This window comes from Choristoneura fumiferana, chromosome 18 (assembly GCF_025370935.1).
Source record: "Choristoneura fumiferana chromosome 18, NRCan_CFum_1, whole genome shotgun sequence".
NCBI classification, from domain to species: Eukaryota; Metazoa; Arthropoda; class Insecta; order Lepidoptera; family Tortricidae; genus Choristoneura; species Choristoneura fumiferana.
The window spans coordinates 15,557,380-15,584,447 of NC_133489.1; the positions used below are offsets into that span (position 1 = coordinate 15,557,380).

At 36.7% G+C, this 27,068-nt stretch overlaps 1 protein-coding gene across 2 annotated transcripts in view; it reads right to left on the bottom strand.

The window, feature by feature from the left end:
• Positions 1 to 27,068, bottom strand: part of LOC141438438 (uncharacterized) — a 49,945-nt gene that overhangs the window by 12,099 nt on the left and 10,778 nt on the right. The window contains exons 1-8 of one of the 2 annotated variants that reach the window (XM_074102307.1): positions 23,181 to 23,358; positions 18,784 to 18,939; positions 15,939 to 16,054; positions 12,834 to 13,008; positions 6,006 to 6,134; positions 5,688 to 5,833; positions 1,460 to 1,694; positions 151 to 422 (exon numbers count right to left, since the gene is read on the bottom strand). In XM_074102307.1, the coding sequence (XP_073958408.1) occupies positions 151 to 422; positions 1,460 to 1,694; positions 5,688 to 5,833; positions 6,006 to 6,134; positions 12,834 to 13,008; positions 15,939 to 16,054; positions 18,784 to 18,939; positions 23,181 to 23,356 (1,405 nt within the window). In that variant the 5' untranslated portion in view covers positions 23,357 to 23,358. Of the gene's footprint in view, positions 1 to 150; positions 423 to 1,459; positions 1,695 to 5,687; positions 5,834 to 6,005; positions 6,135 to 12,833; positions 13,009 to 15,938; positions 16,055 to 18,783; positions 18,940 to 23,180; positions 23,359 to 27,068 lie in introns of those variants that run through there. The other variant, XM_074102306.1, reaches the window with a different exon arrangement.

The following is a 27,068-nucleotide window of genomic DNA, read 5'->3' on the forward strand; positions in this document are numbered from 1 at the left end:
GATATCTGGCCTTTGTGATTAACGAAGCAACAGCTACACAACTTAAGCCAATGAATTCATATACTATTTTGTACAATAAAGAGTTTACAAACATACATATTTTTATATGAATTTCGTATAAAAATAGCACTAATGCCTACTAATACTAACCATCGTGGAACGCGAAAGCTCCGTCGACAAACTCCTCGTCGTCCGCACTCTGCGACGTCGCTCGCCGCACCATTACTGTCAGGTTAGCACCCTTCGATATGACCGCTTGTCGAACGAGGAACTTTCCAGAAGGGTCCCTGGCCTCTCTCACTGCGGGCCCGCATACTCTTAACAGCGTCCGTTCGTTTCTCTCAGACCGTTCCCCTCTCTCCCTCGAGCCAAACTCGTGAAGTCCTTCAAAGATCTCAATATGAGATCTACAACTTTGTAACCTGAATAAATAAAAGTAAGAAAGGTTTAGCTATTGACAGTGAGTCTGCGATCGCTATTAAGGATATGTTGAGAAAGCGAGACGAAGTTATATGAAAGCTAATAGACGTAAGTTGAAGCAGAATTACTTCCCTTTTTTTTTATTTAGTAAAGTTTTAAGTAAAGTTTTTCTACTACCGCACTAAGTTAAATTCTCCAAATATATTAAGATTATCAGTAGTAGACACTTTTGATTATCCAGTTGTTGTTGTTCTGTGAACCATAACAGTCAATGTCAAAGGCCACGTTATAAATTCGTAAACAATAAAGTAATCTTAGTAGAATTTGCTGACAGTTCTGATAATGGTAATTGCTACAGTTCCTCAATAGCTCTCTGCTAGAGATACCAAATCTTATTTACGTAAAACCTAAGCCGTTCCGAAATTCATTAGCGAAATTTCAAATGAACTATGCAGGTAACATGAAAGCTTACAAGATTGAACTGTATTTAAACAAGCTTAACTGTAAAAAAATTAAGAACACACTGAAACAAATCTCATCATCATCATCATCATGTCAGCCGAAAGACGTCCACTGAGCTGGACATAGCCCTCTCCCAAGGCTCTCCACTCAGACCGGTCTTGTGCTTTTCGCATCCACCGCGATCCCGCCATCTTAACCAGGTCGTCGCTCCATCTTGTTGGAGGCCTATCGACAGCTGGTCTCCCGGTCCGCGGACGCCATTCGAGAACCTTTTGACCCCATCGGCCATCAGGCCTGCGAGCAATGTGCCCCGCCCATTGCCACTTCAGTTTCACAATTCTCAAATCTCAAATCTCATTGTTCTTATAAAATGACGGTCTTGTCAGTCAATCTAGATATGGATTTCTGATATTGCAGAACTCCCTTCGTTATAGCGGGAGACTCTCTTTTCTGAAAACTTTATTTGTCACCGTGTTACTCTTCATCTCCAAGGATAACTATAAATCTTTACCTCATTCGTCAGCAAGTTTTTTGCATAATATAATAAGCCACAGTAGCCAGCGGTAGTCGTACTCACCTTAAATTATAATTAAACAAGGACACTTGCACGACATCTGTAGGCGCACCCAGCAGATGGATCACGCACTGGGAGCGCCAGGGCGCCGCGTGAGTGTCGAAGTGACCCGAGCGCGCGCCGCCTGGCCCGTAGCCGCGCACACGTGAACCGCACCCGATTCTTCCGCCTCCGCTCCCGCTTCCGCTTGAAATCTCATTCGTCACTGAGTTGCTCTCCATGTCTAATATCCCATCCACTGCGCCACAAAATAAATAATAATACAAACTTTATGAAGCCTTAATCTAAAATCGATGGGTTTTCAGAGGTTTAAAATACGTTTTCATCTCTCCTGTTCGGAAAGTTTAATTTTCATGGGTAGATAGCCGGGTGGAAAATTGCGTTTGCATCTCTACAGATGAAAAATTAAAATTGGAAAATTAAAAAAATAGTTATTTGTTATGCAAGGCTGGAAAGTGACTGCTTGGCACGAGTGCTTATATTGAAACCTGAGTAAGCGAAAGATTCTAGTATTGAACCATGAGCGAAACACAATTTTTCACCTCACGACAGCGAGTAAAATAGTAAGTAACTAGATGAAAGCAAATAAATTAATAAAATAAATCAGTTTCAGGTTATGCTAGCTAGCTTATCCCAACAGTTTTTACATTTCGTTATGCAAGTAGCTAAACCTACATAAAGTTAAAATAATTATTAAGTACTAAAATTGATAATATTGACAGTGTGAACCTATTTGTCGTTATTTTTTGTGAATATAGACGAAAAAACTTACGTAATAGAACAAAATGTAAATAAGTGCTAACTTATTTTATTAATAAATAACAACGAATTGTATATAACAAATCAACACTATTGTACTTATCATAAAGATGATTCTAAAGCAATTTTGTGGCCCGATAAGAGGTTGTGAAAGTAAGCGGTCGATATACGTATTTTCAAGGGGGCACCCGCTCACGATAACGTTCGAATTTCAAAAACTCTTTCCAGCCAAGAGGATAAAAAGCGATTTTCCACACAGATTTCGAAGGATAAAGAAAGCTTTTTCGAGCTAGTGAACGAACAAAATAAGTTATTTGTTCGTAGTTTCCACCCTAGGGCGAAAAGTATTTTTTATTTTATTTTTACCATTAGCCACGGAGTCGAAGATATTAGTTATGTCATATTATTAAAAGTACCTGGGTGACCGAGCTTCGCTCGAGTTAAAACTTCATAACAAGCGTTTTTCCAGAGATAAGACCAAGCTAAATCGATTTTTCATCCCCGAAATCCCCTACATACCAAATTTCGTCGAAATAACTGGAGCCGTTTCTGAGATCTCCGAAATATATATAAATAAATTGCCCGTTTAAAGGTACTAGATCAAAGCTTTTCATATATCTAAACTCAGCTATACCTACATTAAGCGACGTGTTTATTACGATCTAGGTTCACATTAATAGTATATTACTGCTTTTCTCCAAATATGCGAGGAAATAAAACGAAAACATTATATTTATTCGACACAATATGTTTAATTTTGATTTCGATTATTTCGCCTCAATTTCAATATTAAAGATTTGGGGCCGAATCGTATATTTGGTTCCACATAAAATATAGTAATCAAAATAACTTAAAAGAAAACGTATAGGATTAGTAAATATAAATATTATTACTTTTACTTTTAGTTAAAGCGGCAATTACTAATCGCACATTAAAAAACATATCTTTGTTACAAAATATGTAGCAGTCCGAGGAGATAATTAAGTGTAAATACACCTTATTATGATTTGGACACAATCATTATTGGCATTAGCTAAACGCAGAAAACAAAGTTTTTTGTTTTAAGCTTGGTTTTGTACGTGACTATTGGACAATTGGCTGGCTGTTTGGTGAATTTTCAGTCTTGGATGAAATTAAAAGTAAAAAACCTGCACAATAATAAACACTTCCCGGACATATCCGGGAAGTAATGCCACTTTTTTAAAATTTATTATCGCTTAACGCATATAACGATGGACTTTCCGGACGATTTTTCCAACATTAATGAGAACATTGGTCTATTTTTCTTCGCAATGGGGGCTATCGTTTTTTGTCTCACTAGATGGCGCACTGTTGCGTGAGGTTTTTACGTATGGCTTTCAAAGTCGGTTATTACGGGCGTGAAAACAAAGTTTAGATTAAAAGCATATTTAATACACCTTAAAACCGTACCATAAAATATCGAGCATGCCACAGTGTTGCATAGTCCCCGTTTTGTTCGGAAAAAAGGAAGGACAAAGGTTTCCGAAAGACAAAACTGTCTCAAAACACAGACATTCATTGCCCCGGAACGCATATTTGCCATAATTAATTTCAGATGTTGCAAAATATTCACAAAATTATTCTAATTATAAATAAACCCGCGTAGCTCACCCAAAAACTATGAGATTTGACATTTCTGAGACCTCACGCTACACTAGCGCCTCTAGTGGCGAATTCATACGCGATAGCCCTCATTACAGAAAATGAACATTTAAAATTATTCCTCTATTCTGCTGCCCGCCATAATGCCATGATAGCATGACACTTTTTTCACCTGTCGGCATAGCCATTGAGATGCACGGCGTGACCAAAGAGCTTAATATATATAATAAGTATACACATCGGAGTTTGAACGCCGAACATCCGTTTGAAATTTTAACAGATTATTCTTAATATACCTCTTTTATAAATCTTAATAATCAAAATTCTTTAATATTCGAAATTAAAAGTAAAATGTCTAACTGGGATGAAATTACATTTCTTCTTGAACTATAATAGTATAAAAGTAGAAATATCTTGAGTGAAATAGGTCACTTTCAACCCTTGATTATCTTATCAATCTACTATTTCGATTTGCCGCTTTCGCTACCCGCTGCCAGTTGAAACCTCAGTAGTACCATGCTGCTCTCATATGTCTCGTATTCCGTCGCGATAAATGAATTAATCCAACACCCGACTCTTGGAGATGAATTTTGTGGACAAGAGTTAGTATTCTAGAATACTTCACTACGCAAAATGGTTAATAGGATTTGCATTTGTATTTTCTTTAATTTTAATATGTGAGTAAGTACTTATCTACTATTATTTTCAGGAAAACGAGTGTTGAGATGTATCTATTTACTGTAACTAAATTACAGTATCCTTATCACTCGAGAATTGAATTCTGACGATAGTTTACTATCAAATTAAGTGCGCGTACGAACTCAGTAATATTTGCTACGCACGAAGATATATGGTCACGTCCCGAGAACTAAATTACGTCAATATAAAACTCCGCCTACTTGACATATCTCCACGACGACGTAAAGAATTTCTGGAAATTTGTCCAAATATTATCGTAATGTCCAATAGACCGTGTTAAATGAGTTCCTAAATAAACAGTTCAAAATGAATGCGAAGGAAACCTTTCGTTCGCTGAAAGATTTTCTCTTGCAGATCTAACTGTGCGGACTTTATGTAAGTATGGGCTTATTTACGGCTCCGGCATTGTATCAAACATTGTAAAAAGAGAAAAACAAAATAAAGAATTGCTGAAAACCCGTCACAGTAAAAACACACGAATAAACTGTAAAGAGCGGTTTGTGGCGTTATCCGCGTAAAAGATGGTTACCCTTATATATCTTTCTTTGAACAAAATGCGAAACGCGCAAAAGTCACTCGCACTGATATAATAACGATACGATCCACGTTACCTAAGCGTAAATTATTGCTGCAGTAAATCTAAAATTTAACAACTACAATACTCGTACATTAGGTACTCAATCAATTTGATTTGAATAAACATTTCCCACTATAGTGTCACAATGAGAAGCAAAATGGAGCTGGAATGCATTTATTATTAACTATTATAGGCACTTTTTTTGCAGGATGTAGGTAGTCTACATTGTAGACCATGACTTATTTTAAAGAGCTCCCAATATTTCGACACAGTTGCATGCATTACAATCATGATCCTTGTAACAGCGTTAAAATATCGGTAGGCAATGACGGTCTACAGCTATGGTCTACAGCCCGTAACAAAATTAAGTACAGTCTAGTTCATAAACTTGTGAGCAAAATTTTGATCAAAAATATCTGAACACGACTCTATATTGTTAACGGCGTAGAAGCGTGTTCAGATATTTTTGATGACATGTTTGCTCACAAGTTTATGAACTCGACTGTACCTAGTGTAAATAAACGTGAATAAATAAAAACTGTTATTGAGTATATTAGATTATGGAGCACGCACCATGCTGCGTGTGATGCGTCAGCGCGGCAAGGGGCGGCGACGCGGGCGCTGCGGTGGGCGGCTGCTCGCTGCTGTCCACCCCCTCGATGAATTCCACCTTAGCGATAAACCCGTTGTAGTCATACGGCGGCACCAACGGCCCTGAACTGAATACATAAAAGTCCCTTTTTAAACTAATTGGACGTGATTCAAGGACCACTTCTCGGAAATTCAATTAACAACAGGATTAAAATCTAAGTACTTTGTACAATTAATTTGAAAGCTGACACCGGAAGAATTATTTCAATCAGCTAGATTGCTAGAGTAGAGAGGACTTACTTGAATTCTAGTAATAGGTTTGGACCGGGATGCTCCAAAGTGGCGAGTCTCTCCGAGCAGAGCGACGCCAGTAAAGGAGCGGAGGGCGAGTTGCCAGCACGGAGCGTTAAGTAATCCGTGGCGCAGTGACTGCAAATAATTATGGTAGTGAAACATCTCCCTACTTAAAATAAATTTAATTTAAAACAACATGATGTAGCGGCAGCCTTCACGGAGTTACGAGTCTTAATGCCGCAGCCAACTTTGCATGCTTTGACATAATATTAAGAGAGGAGTTGGCGCTGTTAAAATTGTAGCTATTTTCATCATTTGCGCTGGTACGAGTATATTATTTTTCTCGTAAATTTGTTATGTCTGTTACATATTTGAATATCGAAAGTTAAAATATCTACGGGTAAAATGTCGATGTTCAAAATATCGAAAATTAAAATATCGAAAGTTTATATTGTCGAATGGTTGGATAACCTACGTCCAATATATCGAAAATATATTTATCTACAAAAGTGACATCGAAAGATAAAAATATCGAAGTCCAAAATATCGAAGTACAGAGTATCGAATATCCTATGTATGAACTTTCACGTGACAGGGTCTATTCCGCTCAGATGAGGCGCTTCGCGCCTTGACGCAATACTAACCTATTGAACATGAATTACCAAAAATATTTGATTCGGTTAGGTTAGAACTGTGACCACAACAACGCACGAGCCGAGCGAGCGAAGCGAGCGTGCCGCGGCAGCGCCGGTGAGTGCTAAAAATGACTAGATTATGTAAAATAAATGCTATTAAGAAAAAAAAGGAGCAATAAATAAAGCAGATTTGTATGTACGATATTTTAATGTTGACATTTACAACTTAGATATATTGGCTATCGATATTTTTACTCATTCGATATTTTAATCAATCGACATTTCAATCTTAGACATTTTGACCATAGGTATAACAACTTTCGATATTGTGATACAATCGATATTTTAATTTTAGATATTTTGAACATCGACATTATAACCGTAGGTATTTTCATTTTCGATATTCAATTATTTAACCCTTTTGCCAAGCATCTCATCATTAAAGAAATAGAATAGACATTTAATTTACTCCGAAGTATAGCCACAAACACTTGAACCGCTTCACTAAAAAGGTTTAAAATTATGTTAAGGTAAGTAACAAAAACCAGCCAAGTGCAAGTCGGACTTTCAGGAGTTTCGTGCCTAACAAGTTCATAAACTATTTATCAAAGCACTAAACGTAGCTAAACGAGAAAGTAAATTCGGACAGAAAGACTAAAGAGTAAAGACTCTAAAGACTCTTACCATGCATTTGTAAATCCAACCCTCCGATATATCGACACTAGTCTAGTTTCAAACTAACAAGTATATACCTAATACCGTGATTATTAAATATATAATTAAGTTGATTTTGTTTGTTTAGATATATGACTACGGCTTTAAGATTTTTCTGCTTGTTTCTTTACGTGTGCTGTGAAACTTAGCTTCATGCTAAACATGATTCTAGGTATACCTATATTTAAATACCGTAAATACCTTTAATTATGTTTAATTTACAGTTCTACTACTTACTTTGAAGAACGAATACCCCATTTTTCTTTTCATTCAGTACCATATACATTTTGGCACTATCTGCTAATAGTTAACTCGGTTAACCCTGCTCCGCTCAAGCCTGCCTTAAAATACGTATTCCCTTAACAAACAATGATGAATGTATTTTATTTAAACGGTAATATAACCAATTGCCACATTTTAATAAGCAAGCATATAGCCTAGCCTGACGTTCGTCGGTGAATTTTTTATAAAACTTTTATTATATTAAGCGTAAAACGTGTCCAAAGTGTCGTATTTGCGGTGCACAATAGAAAACGCAATGTCATCGTACGGGAAGCGCTATAATAGCAGACACGTGAATTTTCACCAGGCGCGATCGCGCCGCGCGCATTTATGTACTAGATAACAGAACACTGTTTTCTTTGGCGAGTTTAAAGGGCGTGTTTGTTATTAATCTCAGAGGAGAGGAGGCTGCATGCGCGTGTATTAGGACGTAGGAAAACGTATTGCAGCGAGATAGCTGTTTTATTTCTCTCTCCTCGGCTCTCCTTTTGAGTATAAACGTGTTTTATGTAGAAAGACTTTTTTCACACTTAGAAAACGGATTTTCGTAGGAAAAGCAGTTTAATTGAATTTGCGGTTGTTTATCAACATAATGATATTTTGTTCAAGTTACTAATTTTAAAATAGAATCATAGATTAGAATTTCGCATCTTGAGAATCAAACCGACATTTCATTAAACATAATTTGTCACCTCTCAAAAATGTCACTAAATTTAGAAGCATTTTAACGCATAGTTTAATTTTGCGAGCTGGCATATTTAATTGAATGTAATAACGGTTTGATTCTCAAGATGCAATTTGTATTTACCTATGTATGAATTTAAACCCTTTCTTATACAAAAAATAAGGGCCTATGCACACGACATATGTCTAGGCCCAGACGACGCGCAATCAACGCGCGTTAACGCGCTTCAAAAGAGATTCATTCACTTTCGTATCAGCTTTTTGAGAATTTTCGATGCTGTAAACGAGCGTTAACAACATGCGCATCATTTGCGCTTAAAAAAATACATGTGTGTGTATGACATTTGAGTAGCATGTGACATAAAGCGCATCACCTCGTTTATATTAAGCTTAAACTCGTAGTTTGTGACTACATACCTGTGAGATCCTGTAATTGGCTCTTTATCGCTATTTTACAATCCTATTATTGTTTTATAAGCTGTTGTTTCTACTTTGATCAACCCATACGAGACGAGATGATGATATGGCACCGCCATACATCTCGTCTCGCCTCGCCGGTGGAAAATCACCATCATAAGGCCAGCAACGCATCTGCAGTCCTGATGGTGCTCCGGATGTCTATGGGTGACGGTAATCACTTAACATCAGATGAACCGTCTGCTCGTTTGTCTGCTATTACACAAAGAAAAAGAAAGATGTTTAGACAGAAAGTACCTATTCATAATTTTATTATTAGAATAAACTACACCACACCACTGCATCACATGTAAAATAAAGAACAACAAAATAGGCACTTGAGCAAAGTTTTGTCATCCTACAAATGCAGTTAGCATTTCCGATGAGATACAACAAGGAACACATTACACTAAGCCGCGATATCACAATCAAGTGTAAGCTGAGCGCGCTACGCATGCTAATCACCCATGAAGTTTTCTATCCCGGGGCTCTAAATTACCGCAAACTACTCTCAAGGCGATGTAAAGTTTTAATCTTAAATAAACACATACTATTTAGTTCGTAAAAAAATTGCAGAGCAGTGGATAAGCTTGGTTTTCTGCTTATGTGTTTGCCGAGAGTGCTGTATTATGTCTTAATATTAATCTATTTCATCACTATGCTGATTGTTATTAGACATTGTCTGCGTTACATTTGAAAAGAATTAAAGTTTAGTTTTATTCGGTACATAACACGGTCGTTTTATTAGAAAGAGAAAGAGTAAGATTAGACTTATGGTCGAATAAACTCGAGGATCAGTTATTGTTTTGCACAGTCACTGCTCGGGGTTGTTGAACCACTTGACACTGTTCATAATTTGGCCGTTTATTGCTGATCGGGCTTAATAATGATGATATTTTTTTCGAGAAGAAAGTCAATCGCCGAATCCAACTCGGATGGGCAGCGTTTGGAAAACTCCGCAATGTCTTTTCGTCCAAAATTCCTCAGTACCTTAAGACGAAAGTCTTTAACCAATGTGTGTTGCCAGTGATGACATATATTATGGATCCGAGACATGGTGTTTTACTATAGGTCTTATAAATAGGCTCAGAGTTACTCAGCGAGCTATGGAGAGAGCTACGCTTGGGGTTTCTCTACGGGATCGAATCAGATATGAGGAGATACGTAGACGAACAAGGTTCACCGACATACAGAGGCAAGCGAATTAGCTCGTTGAAGTGGCAATGGGCAGGCCATATAGCACAGAGAACAGATGGTCGTTGGGGCCGAAAAGTTCTCGAGTGGAGACCGCGGATCGGCAAGCGCAGCGTGGGACGTCCACCAACGAGATGGACGGGTTCACTGTGGATGCAAGCCGCTTTCAACCGAAGCAACTGGAGGTTTACGGGAGAGGCCTATGTCCAGCAGTGGACGTCTTACGATTGATTATGATGATGATGAATATTTTTAACCAGTGTAGGTACTTATTACTTATTATTTCTTCTATTTTTTTTTATTACTCGGCTAAATAAGAACAGAAACAAGTGGATCAAAAATCCTGTTTTATGAGCGTGAAAGTTTTACACACTAAAACAAAAATTTCCAACCTTTGACTAAACTTTTCGTGAAGCTTGAAATTCTACTGCATTTCAAAACTGAATTATCTATCACAGGCGGGTGTTCGCTAAAAACGGGGTAAAGGTGAAAAATATCCCCGTTAATTTCAGTGCCGCGACAGTGCGCACAGTGAGGAAGAGAGATAGAACGCCGGACGTTTATTTACAGAAACGATTGTTCGCAAGCCTTTCAAAACGCGAACGGGCGGATTTCATACGGGTGCTTGATAAAAATACTTCCGGAAGCGCGGGGAAGTGAATAAACCTCCACTGGTATTTTAACTTTGCCGCCAGTTATTAATTCATAACAGCTTGTTTACAGAGGAAGCTGTGCTTTGTTCGAAACGGCGGTTATTGCTATAGAAACTCGATCAAATAAAATACAATACAAGTACAAAATCTTTACAGAACAGCGGACGTAAACCATAGTGCAGAGTAGGTTCGACTGCACGTGTCTTTTATTTCGAATGAACGTAGAAAGTTTTATAATGCACACATTTCGGGATAGTAAATCGAACGTGAAGAAGTGAATTATCTTAATTTATAATTTTTAAAAACTTTCTTTAAGTAGCGATTAGGTTTTGCCTATCGATAGTTGATAACGTGGTTATATCTAGAGTACCAATAAATAGTATTAGATAATTCCAGCTAAACTTGCAATGATATTACGATTGTCAGAACGTGTCAATATTTTATAATTGACAGAATGCATCACTATCGATATAAACAACCCACCCAAATATTTTTCTAGAATTATTGTTAACTAGTAGAAAAATGTTTGGGTGGGTTGTTTAAAATTGTTTAATTTTGTTGGATGGAGAAATACTTACAAAAATGTTTGTAAATTAATTGTACAAAATAAACTAAACTAATTTTTAAATACTTATATAGGTAGGTACAGTCACCAGCATTAATATCTGCCACAGCGAAGCGTGCAAAAATATCTGACACGTCCTTCCGGCCCTAGAAATAAAGTCGTATCAGATATTTATGCACGCTTGTTGTGTCAGATATTGGTGCTGGTGATTGTACTGTGAAAATATTTAGATTGTTACGTTGGTACTTCCAAATCAATAAAAAAATATATATATTTACAGCTTACAAGTACTTAGTTATCTTTAAATCAGCAGCAGCAGGTATATTCGATCCGTAAATTAGTTTGCACGAAATATTCGGGTGACATTCTGTAAATACTTGATTGCACATCGGTATTTAAAGTGAGGTTTATTTCACACACCGCAATAATCAATGCACGTTTTGCCTCAGCTTGTGCAACTGAAATCCGTTTCAGCACGGACCATTAATCGTTGTTGGTTAGTGCGATTGTCCGAGAAAACGCCAGGAGATACGAACACTGCTTCATTAGCTTTGGCAATAATAGCCACATCACTGCCCTCGTGTGTTAATTTAGTGCGACTTACTTTCAATTATATTCGTTGTTTACACAGAATAACCATTTAATTTACCTACTGGACTAAAACTTTCATCGTTAAACCAAATTCTGATCACATTTTTGTATACCTGCATACACCGTATATTTTATGATTTCCGTTGACTACAATTATGTTGCCTGGTACACACATACCTATCAACAATTGGTAATTAATCAAAAATGAAAAAATGCAATGACGGATAAAGTTTAAATGAAGATATTTTAACCTAATACATAAAAGATACGTCTATATAAAATCAACAATTTTAAAGATTTTTTTTTTCTCTTCAAAACGTAACCTGAATTTTTATTAGACTTTTACAAGATACTCGTAATATCTTATTTGTTTTCCTGTTGCTCTAATCACGAAGAAAAATATAAAGCTCCCATGACTTTGCCATAAGTCGATATTCCTCCCCATCTATGTTGAATGATGGATCGATTCCGAACTAGTAAGAAAGAAAGAAACAAAACGAGAAAACGGTTCAGCTAATATTGGTTGCTGAATAGTACAAAATTTTAAGTACTTACTGAAAATTAATCTTGATAGATTAATTCTTCAAAGTAGTAGCGTCTAAAAATTGTTTATTTTGCTAAGTTTTCTGGAAATATCAGAATTCATATACAACAAAACTTTAAGCAATAAATGTGATGTTATATAATATGTATCTAGCAAAGTGGGGTATATCATTTTATTTAGTTGATTACGTTAATTTTATAATTTATTTTATGCTTTCGAGTCCAATGCCAGATAGGTACATATTAGTGTCAATGATGATGGGCGGAACTAGGGTGGGAATTATTGAACTATTTCTAAAACTACAAACCTTGTCCGCGGATTGGAAAGCGCGCCGTAGGACGTCCACCAACGAAATATACGGATGACTTGTTTAAAGATGCGGGTTCACGATGGATGCAGGTCGCTTCCAACCGAAGCAACTGGGGGAAGCCTATGTCCAACAGTAGACGTCCTACGGCTGATATGATGAAGATGATGATCTGTGATGATGATGAAACCTTGTCTACTATTACTCACTTTCTAGGCAGCAAAATAGAGCTGAAGATGATCTTGACTCTGGTGTTGACAGAGTTGGTGGCGAAGAGGTAGCGACAGCGGCGGTGCGGCGGGTACAGGCCGGGGTAGCCCGGGCTCGCCAGCACGCAGGGGCTCTGCCCGCGGCACGACACGTCCTGGTACAACCAGTCGCAGTCTGCACAGAGGATACGAGTCATTTGTATTGTTTTAAGCTTTCACAATTTTCAGTTATAACTGTACCAGTCATAGGATTTAATCACATTCAAATAAACCTATTACCTACCTGACATTATAAATCCGAAAGTTTGTGCGTACATACGTGTGTTCGGTACTCCTTCACGCTATAACAACGTAACAGATTTCAATGAAATTTGATAAATAGGTAGATAATAATCTTAAAATCTGGAATGACGCAGAGGCTACTTTTTATCCCGACATAGCCACGAGATCCAAATAAAGTTTCAAAACCTCAAACGCAAGGTCTAGAAACACGAAATTTAGCTCAGGTGTTCATCATAGAACTTAAATGTAAAACCACCATGTACTCGTAGCTTTGAGATTTTCATTTGACTGCTGTCATACTCGTACGTACTGGAAAATTGCATGTTTCCCGCGGGGATAGCGATAAACAAATTATTCGCAAACGATGTCGCCGGCAGTAACTAGTACCAAAAAAAAATTCAAACATGGAACCTCCTCCTTTTTTGAAGTCGGTTAAAAATTATATTTAATAGCAAATTATTATGCGTCTAATTCCCGGACTTATGAGTCACTGTTAGGGAAAATTTTAATTCTTATTTATTTGCATTAACCATAGGTACAGCACAGCTTTATTACTATACTTGGTTTTATCATTTAACTTTATTTAATTTACAGTGCATAAGGAGTTTAAGGAGCATAAGGGGTGGAGTTGTTGAAATAAGATAAGTAAAACGATGTGCATTGTCACTTGAGTGATATTTGCAAAACTTTTAGGCACGGAGAACGTACGTCTTGAAGATTTTATTATTATTATCAATCAAAACACATAACCATTACCTAACATTACAATTACAAACTAATTTTGTCTAATAGATTTCTCAGAAACGGCTCAAAGGATTAATAATTCACGAGAAAGATATACAGGTTCACCCAAATAATGATGTAGGAACTTCGGGATTTCACTGGAGTATTAGAAGAGTTTGAAACCTGTATCATCTCTTGAAGTTCCTACAACGTTATTCCAAACATCCTGTATAATCAATTCCGGCAGGTATCATCTAGTTCGTAAACGTATTTTTTTTACTTTTATACCTACACTACAATAAGCACAAAAAATTAACTGGCCACATTCGTTTACACTTCTCTAACTAAGCCTTCGGATCCAAGCCACAAGCAAGAACCACTTGTCAGCGTAACATATTGAGCCTTTAATTCTAGCATTTCACTTGCTTTGATTAAATATTTACCAACTAATAAGAAACCATTGAAAAACGGTGAGATGTATGTCGGACCATGCAGGCGCAGTTCTGTTCTACACGCGGCAAATATTCAATAACATTTTAATCGACTATGCCTACTCATTAACTTATAATATAATGCTTACTTAGTTCTGATAGTTATGTTTTTATTAAATTATGGATTTAACAAAAAATTGGATCCCTAATCCGAAAAATCTTCTTTGCAAACCTGCAATGTTTTTGAATGGCCTATCCAATAATACCGTGTAGGGGATTACCTTAAAAAATAATTTGTAACAAGTTTATTTTATTACTTCGTCGACATGGTGAACATATTGCTCATGCAAAATTACAGCTTTCTAGCACTAACAGTCTTAACTATACCGCGATTGGACGGCCATACGGACAGAGAGACGCACATAAAATTGACGTAATACGAGTCTAGCAACCTAAAAATTAAAAACTAATTTTCCAAACACAAAAAAACACCTACGAGTATAATTGACTTCTATATCAAGAATTTGGCAAATTAGACGCGATATGTTTATTCCCTTTTCGTCCAATTCTTTTAATAGGTACCTATCTGCAAAAAATACGTGAGAATCAGAAAAAGCAAAACATTCCTATGCTGGCCCATATTTTGTTGGAGAAAAGTCACGTAAATATATAATTTATAAGTGAGTTCGTTGCGATATCCCGCTGATACTTGGACACATAATATTTATAAACGGATGTGACGAGGGTCGCACCTACGTCCGGAACACTTGCGTTGTGTTCAAAGAATTTTTGTATTGATACAGAGAATAAACTTTTCAAAACTTTGCTCACGAGTATAAATTTTCCAAATATTTTTATTAATATTTTGCTTTAAAAAAATAAGTAGCAATTCCGGCAACAGGGTTCTCACAAACCGTTTTCACTCGATTCTTAGTCCGCAGATCTACTCCACCATACCATTAGAGCACTTGTGAAAGAAGGAAAACATAAAAGCAAAGTTTATGCAATGAAAGAACTAAATGAAGTGGGACTGCAATGGAATTAAATGGAACTGAACGACTTCAAGAAGCGAGTTGAGCTTCGCTTCTCTTAAGTTTAATAGTGACGTGCACATCCAATTTCGAACTATCTTTTGAGTTTGACGAGGTATCCGATCAACCACTTGCTCGTTTGCCATCCAGTCGTATAAAAAAAAAAAAAAAAAGAAACGTTGTGTGTGCTTAAACATAAAAAGTGATACTTAAATAGTTTATAATGTTTCTAAACTATTTATTCGGTTAGAACTACGTTATGCTATTACTTATTTCCAGGCATGTACAGCTTTTGTACAACAATAATGGTAGAGACGATTAGCTTTTCAAGTGCAAATAATAATTGACAGTTAATAGAACTAAGTAAGCAATCGATCGTTTTTAATCCAGTTGTACTGGATTGTACTGTAACTGTACAGTCAGCAGCTGAAGTAGATGAGCAGTTGTGGTGCCCAAAATGATCTAAACACTCTCTTATTACTTTTGCAGTAGAGACGTGTGTAGATCATTTCGGGCACCGTAACCGCTCATCCACCTCTGCTGGCTGCTGCTGACGGTTCTGTTATCTCTATGGGTCTATTATTTTTTCTTCGAACCAGTAAGAAGGTAGGTATTTATAGTTAAATGTATAAGCTGACCTGTCAGAGGGATTCTGGAGCCCCCGTAGGGATGAAACCCCACGCCTTGCGTGTTGCTCAGCGACGTAAAACTGAAGAATGCGAGGAACTGCGACCGGTCTGTCTTCTCCGTAATCCTGTTATGAAAAATTTATAACAATTATATAGTTTGAAACTGAAAGCTTTAGTAACGGTACCTGATAAAATTGAGGAAAGGTACCTGATAGCTAAATAATTAGCAGATTTTCAATTAGTTATCTCTAATTATACTCCAAATCTAGCAATAAAACACGTTTCCGTCAATTTTGCGTCCAACTACTCAGCAACTTTACTCTATATTTTTTTTGTGATGCTCCTGACAGATGAAACAGAAATAAATACCCACTTTACTCAATAACCTCATGCCAGATTGCGTCACAGGGTTAGACAACAATCAAGTGCTTTCATAAAAAGGTTCAATGCTCAGATAATTCCACCTGTTACCCATATCTGCAATATGTCAATTTCAATTGGTTAGGTACCAAATTTTTTATAAGATCTTTTATCCACTCCATCCACAAAAATGGCAACAGACCTTTACTCATTCTTCCCCTTTACCCAAAATTAATGAGCGAATTATGAACACACGGTTCTTATAATACCTAGATGCCAACAAAATCATCTCCCCTTCCTAATTCGGATGCCACTGAGGCAAGTAAAGAGCTGATGCTGTGCCTTAGATGTCTGCAAACAGTAATTGCAATCTAAGGGTCGGAGACCTGGTGACATGACACAGGGGTTCTTCCTAGTTTGGACATCTCTGCCATACAGATCTATCTGGTAATAACGTGATCATTAAGTACCGATGTTTAACAAATTTGTAACTGGTGGTGGAGAAAATAAATAAAATATTGTTATTATTATTATAAGCCTTTGTACAGATTTTGTTTTGATTATGAATTAATATAATAAGAGAGAATTTTGGTCTCTAAAAATACATGGAAAATTGTGCCATCATTTAGGTAGAAGATATTCACGCGCGTTTCCTAATCTGTTAAATAAATAACCAATACACACCAAGACAGGTCAAAACTTTACACAACCCAGCCAAAATTTAACTCGTTGCAAAATGCATGCCGTGCCGTACAAAATTTCAAAATAATGGAAAGTTAATTTACGAGAAATAACGTACAACGCTGTTGTGGCCGGCAGTTAAACCGCATAAATCACAACCGACTATTCCCTAGAGCTGCAAAGTGACTGCACTTGCTCAATTACCGTCCTAATGTATTACCATAGTCGCAAAACGCGTCGGAAATGGAATTATAGCCGCGTCTCGAGCCTGGTCAGACAACTACCGCGCAAGTACAGGGTGCGCTATGGTGTCCGCCACAGCACTCAGTAGGTACTCGTAGTAGCAGCCGCGACCGGCCGCAATTCCGAACAGAGCATTACCGGTTCCGTTGTGACGACCTTTTGTCCCCTCAGCTACCGGAACATGCGTTTCCGAAACGAACTGCAAATGTATATTAATTTTGGAACGGTCCGGCAATAGCTATAATACTGGTTTAAGCTACGTCCTTTGTCATTTCAACGATTTAATCAATTAGTTTTCATTGCGGATAAAATATTGGCACTGTTTGGTCTATTATCGTGAAGCTTGAAGCTATTTGCTTACTTAATTGAATATCCTTAATGCATGCAATACTGGTAAGCGCACGTTATCTGAAAGCTTTATAGGAAGAGAAAATATGAATTATGGGTCCAGCTAGAAGCTAGTAGGTAATTTATTTAAATTACACACTCGGATGGGGTTCTCCTACGGGACCGATAATATGATAAGGATCAGGTTTAAGAGAATCATATCCCTAACCACTTGTCGTACTACGTAATTTCTGATTTGTAACGCAAATGGTCTTTTTAATATTAAGGAAACCGTTTGTCGTTTGTTTGCAATATGGTAGGTTCATTATACATTGCCGCTTTGGTGTCATCACATCACTTTTCAAATTTTGAATCAAAAGCCTTAGACCTATTTAAAAATAAATTACGTAAATTTGATATGTCTGTGAAGACACACAATGTTTGTAACTATATATTATAATGAAGAAAATGAATTGTGTTTGTTTCACCACAAAAAAATGAAAACGTATTTACCAAGCTTTCAGAAAAAAAACTACTGGCCTAAGGAAAAAGTTTGCTTATAGTGTAATTGCAACCCCTTTGGAGAACCTTGTTCCATTTTTTTTTCATGTTCTAATATTTGTGGAAAATGGCGTCGAAACAATAAGCTTTGAGAAAACGTGTTGTAAATTTCTATAATTCAACTTTAAAGTTGGGGAAGAAGTACACAGTGGACCATTTTAGTAAAGAAAATGTACCAGTTTCTACTGTTTACAAATTTCTGGCATCCTTGGCTGTAGCTCGTGAAAGTGGTAGCGGTCATCCAGCCAAGAAAATGACCAAGAGGAAGTTGCAAGTGCTTCATAGCACTTTTGACAATAAAGATTCGATGAGCTAACGTGATGCCACTAAAAAATGTAATGTTCTCAACCGTACATTTGCCGATCTTTGAAACGATGCCGTAATGCCGGAAGAAGAAGAGAGCACCAGAATATACTGACAAGCAAAAATCGGCCATTATGTGACAATGTCCCTGGATGACCCGAAATTATAAAAGAAAATCGTTCATTTTGTGTAATATCCCATTTGTGGCAAAAATCTGCAACCCTACAAATCTGTCAGAAAGTCGGCCGAATGAAGATTTTTTCGGCTATTTGAACTCTTTAGTAACAAATATGTGTAATTAATGAAATTAACATTTTATTTATTTCTTTCTCTAATGTATTTTGCCGTGAATTATTAAAAACTGTTGAGGTATATTTACCTAAATTCTAAAGTAGAAGCACCGTGGTCTGCGAACAGCACCACGGGCGGCGAGTAACGCTCATTGGCGCCGCACAGCCTCGTCTCTGCCGCGCCGCCCGCGCCGGCCGCGCGCACGGCGCTCGCGCCGCTCAGCTGAAGCCAGCCGCCTTCGCAACTGCATCCAAACATAATTTTATAAGTAAGGATACGTCGTGTGTTCATATAACAAACGAAAAACATGCTCGGAACGCGGCAGCAGCACGACAGCGGAACTTACCAGCCATCAGGCGATCCGTTTGCTTTATTTATATACTCAGCGGCACAAAATTTGGCCCACTCTACATACAAAATTACCCATTTCTGCATACATTTGAGGGCCAGATTTTTTGCCGCGCATAGTATTTTATTTTATGAAAGCATACCTAGTTGTCATTTTCTTCGACGTCACATGAGGCTAAAGATTCCAACTTGGTGCCTTTTTATTACGCTTAATTTTCGGTGTACTAAATAACATACATACTTGTATATATATTGTATTATACAGGGTGGCTCATTTAGATCGGTCAGTACGGGAAAGTCTGAAACTATAAGACATACGAAGATCTGTTCTTAAGAACCCTGTCACCGATTTTAATAACAAGAAAAAATGCAAACATACATTAAAAAAAAACTTGTACTCAACTCGGGAATCGAACCCGGACGTTTTGAAAAATAAAACTTGCATTATTAAAAAATATGAAAACAATGCATTTTATTAATTCTAGATATCGTGCTTAAGCAGCGTTTCCACCAATAATGTGCGAGGATGTGTTGCGAGGAAAGTGTTTTCCACTAACCAATAGAAACGCTTCATTTACACATCCTCGCACAGCACATCTCTGGTGGAAACAGCTGAGCGGGGCGAGGCGAGGTAAATGAAGCGGTTCTATTGGTTATTGAAAACCTATTCCTCGCAACACATCCTCGCAGATCTCTGGTGGAAACAATGCTTTAATAGTAACATTTATTGCTTATGACGTACACTATCGATATCCAAATAGAAATAATATAGGTTTTTTTTTTACCTGGTTCGATTCCCGTGCAGAGAACAAGTTTTTTTTTTAATCTTTGAATGCAATTTTTCTTGTAACTAAAATCGATGATATGGTTCCTAAGAACAGATCTTCGTTTGTCTTATACTTTCAGACTTTCCCATACTGACCGATCTAAATGAGCCATCCTGTATGTTTTGCTGGACTTTATGTAGTTGCTCTACAATAAAACATAAATCGTGCCAAACAGTACGAAACAGCAAAAAAACTATTGTGTTATACAAGCAAACGTTTTCAATATTGACGTTATTGAATATGGCATATGTTTAAAAAACTGCGAATATTGGCTTGCTCTGACCCGAACAGTTCAAGTTCTGAATAATAATGAGGAATCCGTGCTCCAAATACATAGATACTTATTATAGGTAGCTATTACGAGCGGGCTTAGTCGGTCACTCTAAATACCTATTCAATTTGACGTCACATTGATCACGATTGCGTGTGTGTGACAGGCCTCGTCCCTTCACACTCGACTTTTTCACATTTCGGACGATCGCTGTTTTTGAAACTCTGAGCATTGGTAGTTTTTGCATGCGGCGGATAAATAGTGAAAAGCTTGCTTATGAATACCATGAATTTATGTTGGCATATTGGATTGCATGGAACAAAACGTCACCCGTTGCAGAAACTTTTTTTTTTTGACAACACTTGATTATTTCAGTATTGATAACAAGCAGCGCGGACGAGGGCTATGACGGGGTGACACTATATACCGGACGTACAATACCGACATAAAAATACGACATGATATTTTGTGCCCTTAGGCCACTTGGTCCGATCGGCTTGTCCGATTGATCGGGCAACGAATATTTTTTTTTACTGTTGGTTCGATTGATCGGATAATGAGGATTTCTCAGTCTTATGGTCCTACAATCGAACTAATGGGATTTTCAATGTTTGTGTCGACCAATCGATGGAACCATGACACCTTTAAAATTCCTCGTTCTCGGACCAAACAACTTATTTTATTCCTAATGGTTCAAACGGTAATTGTTAATTTAGTTTTTTTTTTTCACCAAGTACTCCAAACAAAAGCACCGCCGCGGATCGAGCGAGCGCAGCGAGCGAGATCGATGTAGTCGGAGCGGATCCTACCCGGTCGGATTAGGTTGAAGGGCGAGAGCGGCGAGCAAGGCGGCAGCAGAGCTTCGTTAGGTATTATTTTTTATTTCATTCACAGAAAACCCTTAACGTACTATCGGCTGGTCCGCCCGCGTGGAATTCGGTTATCGCGCCCTATTCCCTTTGGAACTGTGCATTTTCCGGGATAAAAAGTAGCCTGTGTTATTCCAGACGTCCAGCTACCTACATACCAAATTTCATGACTCTAAGCCCAACTTTGTTATTTAGAGATTTTATCCTTATCCCGTGGAAATATCGGGATAAAAAGTATTCTTTGTTTTAATCCAGGTTATAAACTAACTTTTTGCCAAATTTCATCGGAATCCGTCCAGCCGTTTCAGCGTGTAGAAGTTACAAACATACAGATTCACTCACAAACTCACTCATTTTCACGGATCACGGATTTTCTCATCATTGAATTTAGTTTTTAAGGTTATTAATTTAGTTTTGTTTTTATCATGAAAATTTTACGATCCATAAGCTTTTTTCTTAAAATAAAATCAATATAACCTACATTTGGCAGTTTTCAATTTGCAATCATAATTGCAAGAATACCTACCAGCTCTAGGACTGTCTTTACTTGTCATCAAATACAAAAGTTAATCAGAAATGGGTAAAAAAATCGTATTGGATGAGATTTGTTTACATTATTACTTAGTTACAACTTTACAACTTTCAACTTTATAACTTTCTATATTTATTATTTGGATGACAGAATATTAGTAATAGTATATTTCAGTACAATACGTGTTTACCTCTGAAACATTCAAGTAAATTAAGCGAAACACAGTATGCTTGTTTAGTCTACCAAAAATGCTTATCTTACAAATGAATTGTATTTTTTAACCCCCGACGCAAGAAGAGGTGAGTTATAAGTTTGACCGCTATGTGCATCTGTGTGTCTGTATGTCTGTGTGTGTGTGTGTGTGTGTGTGTGTGTGTGTGTGTGTGTGTGTGCGTGTGTGTGTCTGTCTGTCTGTCTGTCTGTGGCACCGTCGCTCTTAAACGGGTGGACCGATGCAGTTTTTTTATTTGATAGCAGGTTTTCTAGCGATGGTTCTTAGACATGTTTTATCAAAATCGGTTCAGCCGTTTTTAAAATATTGAACTTTGAAGTAACAAAGTCGTTTTCCAATATTTTAGTTATATCAAACTAGCGGCCTGCTCCGGCTTCGCACGGGTATTTAACAAAAAAATTCAGAAATTATAAATTTTAACTCACACACCTCACGTACCTTAATGACGCGAACATCGCGTACCTATTACGAGTATTCCTTTGCAGGTGGTAGGACCTTGTGCAAGGTCCGCCCGGATTGCTACCACCATCTTGCTCGCTATTCCTGCCGTGAAGCAGCAGTGCTTGCACTGTTGTGTTTCGGCGTGGAGAGTAAGACAGCCGGTGAAATTACTGGCACTTGAGATATCCCATCTTAGGCCTCTAGGTTGGCAACGCATCTGCAATACCCCTGGTGTTCCAGATGTTTATGGGCGGTGGTGATCTCTTACCATCAGGGGACCCACTTGCTCGTTTGCCAACCAGTAGCATAAAAAAAAAGTACTAGCTAGCCGAGCGGGGTGAGCGGCGATCATTTTTAAACTCGTGATATCTTTTGAATGGAATGTCTGAATTGAATAATTCAAAAAGTTATATAAAGGTATTGAAGCAGTTTTGAATATGAAGGAATTTATTTTGATAAGGATGAAGTATACCACGTTACAAATAAAGAGTCTTTTATATCGGCGGCATTTTTTTTTCAATAATAAAAGAACACTTATTGTGACATAGCTATAATAATGTGTTCTGCAAAGTCGTGGCACATTATTTTATTCTATTATCAATAGTTTTCGCAGCGCACGCGATGTAAGTAATTTTAGGTAATTTTTTACACCTTGGGCTTATACAGAATATTTTTGGAAAATAAATAAATAAATTATTGGATTTTAGTAAGAATTCCTATTTTTTTTCTCAATATAATATAGCCTATGTCACTCGGAGCTATTCCTAACGGTGAAAGATTTTTTTATAATCGGTTTAGTAGTTTCGGAGCCAATTCAAACAAACAAACAATCAAATCTTTCTTCTTTATAATATTAGTTTAGAAGTATAGATAATTATTATTAATAGAGGCCCTTGCTCTCTTATTTTTACTTATGTGTCTACCCTGGAGTTGACCCAATGCACGCCTATGTTTGGAACACTTGCCTGGTGCCATTGAACCTTCCGACGGAGACGAGTCTGTACAGCTGGATCTCGACCCTCTGGCCAGCGTCCGGCTGGAGCAGGTACGAGCACGCGCCCGGGCCCTGGATCGACGGCGACTTGATCTGCCCGAACGTCTTGCCAGACTTGTTCTTCAGGATGCGCGAGTCTATCGTCATGTTGCACACTGTCAGGAAAATGACTCGAAATAAATGATTAAGGAAAAAAAATATGCACTAAGATTGAGACTATATCTTTGTCATTTTAATTAAGGGTCTAATTGACTCCTACAAACTTAAAGTTCCTAATGTTTAACATAATTTTCATTTAACATAAAATGCTTTATTTTTGAAGGTATTTTTTTCAGGATTATTGGATAGATTTTTTTATTAATAATCAGAAAACACGATTTAATATTTTGACTAACTTTAGTCAAAATTAGAAACAAGTTTATACATAACAAGAGACCGCTTTGGAGCGCTAGTTCAAACAAAATTGTTAACATATATTCCAGATCGTGGTATTTCTAATATAACTTTGTTTCCTAAATTGTGAATGCGTATTATGCCGTGAGAATACAATACGAAGCATGCGTGGGCAACGCGGAGGGAAGCCTGGATTCCCACAAGTAAAAACATTGAAAAGCTCTGATATTGGGCAAGGGTTAATGGTCCGTTATCCAAGAAAAATGTAAACATTGTGCGAGTTGGATGTCCTAATACCCTGGGGATAGCCAACAAACAGCGACTCTTTTTTAAATTGTCGTTCATTTAATTTATTTGCATTGATATAAGCAATTGGAAAGTCTCATTCGTAATTCTATTGGTGGCGTGTACGTACCGGCGATGTCGGCTCTCATCGGAATTGGATGGCACGTAATTGGAAATTAAATCAACTTTTCGTCCGCCAAGTTTCGTTTTGATTAGGTATTTTCGTTGTTGATTTGTCAATGAAATGAACGTCAATTTCTTCGTGCAGGAAAGTCCTGGGCTGAATTTTAGGCGTGTTTTAATTTTGAAATAAACAGGTAAGTATCAAACATTTTTGGATCTGTGCGTTAAAAAATCGTTTATAGGACTATTTTATCAAAAATTTCCGAAAGGAAAGAACAAATCGTCATATAGTATCCTACGAAAAGGGCCACAATACAAACTGCTACTTTTTCAGGAGAAGCATTTTTGTGTTTCTTTCAAAAGATAAGTAGCGAATTGATAATTACGCAATTAATAATGTATATTAGGGTTCTAAGGTTCTTTAAAACAAAATTATGTTCTTAATGATACATTATAGATCGTTTTGTCCTTTAAATCCTTTTTTCGTCGGACTAAATGAGTTTTAAAGGGTCATAAGCTACGTTGTGCCTTTTATCGTCGAAAATTCGAGGCCACAACTACCATTAGGACCAAATTGTTGTTGTTAAAATATTTGCGTTTCATATCAAATATTTTATTTTAGTATTTTTCTTGTAATACAGAAAGATGTGGCAAATAACAAATATACATTTTTTTATTTTCTAACATTTTTTAAATCATAAAACGTACAGTTATTCTCTAAAATAAAACAAGTCCCATTTAAGGAAAGAAGGGAAACTAAAAACTTCTTAATTGTTCATAAACTTTAAAAAAATATTTAACTTCTGAAACTCAAAATATTCCCAACGCTCTTAATATAAAAATAAAATTGCACATTATTATTTACTCAGCCTTCAGTACTCATTGGAGGTGTTTCCTTATTCTTTCTCATGGTCTGTATCACCCGCAATAGCAACACCTTTCTCATGAGGTAACGTTATAAAAAAGTCATTAAATTCTTCAAGGTTTTTTTTATTTATTTTTTTGATTGACACAAAGATAAAAGATACTTGTCTTTATTCACTTTTATAGGGTCTGTGCTTACTCTTTTAATATTTGCAACTACACTCCTTGTCCCTCTTTTCACCTTTTTTTTAAGTCGTTAGTGTTTTCTAGTCTTCGCGAAAATCGTAATTAAGTATATTAATTGATAATAGGGACCAAATATTGGACAGCGTAAGTTAAGAAAATAAAGATTAGCTAAATTTTTTTAAAGACAACGTTCCACTATTTCTTATTATTTTAAAGACTGTTACCGATAACATTAGCGGGCTTGATGTTTAAGCAAACCAAGTTAATCGCAGATTTTTGTCAGAGCTACAACACATAAATAGAAGACAAATTGATGAAGACCGAATTTTTAATAAAACTCAGATGCATTTAAAAGCAGTAGCCGTCATCGTACAAATTAAACGAAAAAAATAAAATATTGGTGATATTATTTTGGAAACTTTCCCGGAGTCAAACCGAAGTTTTTTTTTAACTTCTCGCTACTACCTTACCTACTGAATTATTTTTGCCTAATGTCACCGTCGAAAAAAAATGTAGAAAATGTAGGATGCGCAATGAATAGACGATTTTGGAGTTGTCGATTGTCGAGTTGATTTACTAGTAATTTCTTCTATCTGCATAACTATATCATCAAGAACTTCATCGGTTTCTTTAAGTTTTTCTACAAGGATAATATTTTCATTCTGACACGGAATTGAGCTAGACCCCAAAATTGTCTCTTAATCATTGCACATTCTACATTTTTGACAGTTTTTTTCTTCGGTGATGTCATCAGGCGTAAATAATTCAGCAGTAGCAGAAAGTTAAACGTTTTCAGGTTGACAAAAACTTCGGAGTGGCTCCGGGAAAATTTCCAAAATTATATCACCAATATTTTTTTTCGTTTTATGTCGTAAAATGATGGCTACTGCTTTTTAATGCATCTGAGTTTTATTTAAAAATTCGGTCTTCTTCAATTTGTTTTCTTTTATGTGTGTGGCTCTGACAAAAATCTGCAATTAATTTGGTTTGTTTCAACATCAAGCCCGCTGTCAGGCAAAACATTGTTAATAAAAAAACAGTCACAGAAACCATCCCGAATTTTATAAGAAGCCATAAGAGAATAATATTCTAGCCTATTGACCGACTGACAAGAAATTAGAAGGTAAATAGATATAATAATGCCAAAATATACAGCGAAAAAGGCCTCAAGTGCCATAAGAACCCAAAAATCAGACATGCAAATCACACGTTCAAAATAATTATTGTTATTCAAAAAGCAATTATGTTCATTCCATGAAGCCGCAATGTAATTAAACCACCCAAATATATCTTTAAAAAGCAAATATTTAAGCAATAATTCAACAAAACATAATTCGTACATAGAAAAAGACACTACCGAATTGTGGCTACACATTAGCTATACAAATAAAATTGAGCTATTACGCGATAGAAGACCGCACTAGCCGTTCGGGCTTTATTTCTAGGTAATATTAACCACTTCATTAAATTGTACGAATTTCTTCATTAAACTATGTAAATATATAAAATAAGTAAACTTAAAAAATATATAATACAAAAGTAAACCTAAAATAAGTAATAAATAGATCTGAATAATGCAAAAACTTCATAAATAAGTTTCGCTAAATTAACTTGGTGTTTTATTTTTTTCGTTCAGCGCCATCCTTTCTAACTATTTTCACTAATCTAAGTCTCGACGATTCGTTTTATGGTTTTCATTGTCAAATAACGAAAAATAGACGATCTTACAAATTAAATAACCATTACGAATGCACGCCACTCTTCCGGCGCTGTCCGCCGAATACAGAAGAAACGGCGCTTGCGCCCCCTCCTCGCGCCGCGTCGCTCCTTTTTGCACGGCGAATAAGGACAGCAGCGTACTTCTGGCTTTACTCCGCGTTAGAAGTGAGACATACGTAATTGTGGCTTTTTAAAAAATATTTTTTACTATTTAATAAAAAATATTAAAATTATTTTTAAAGTTATAAACATGATCTTGACATGTAGAATTTCAATTTTACAATAAAAA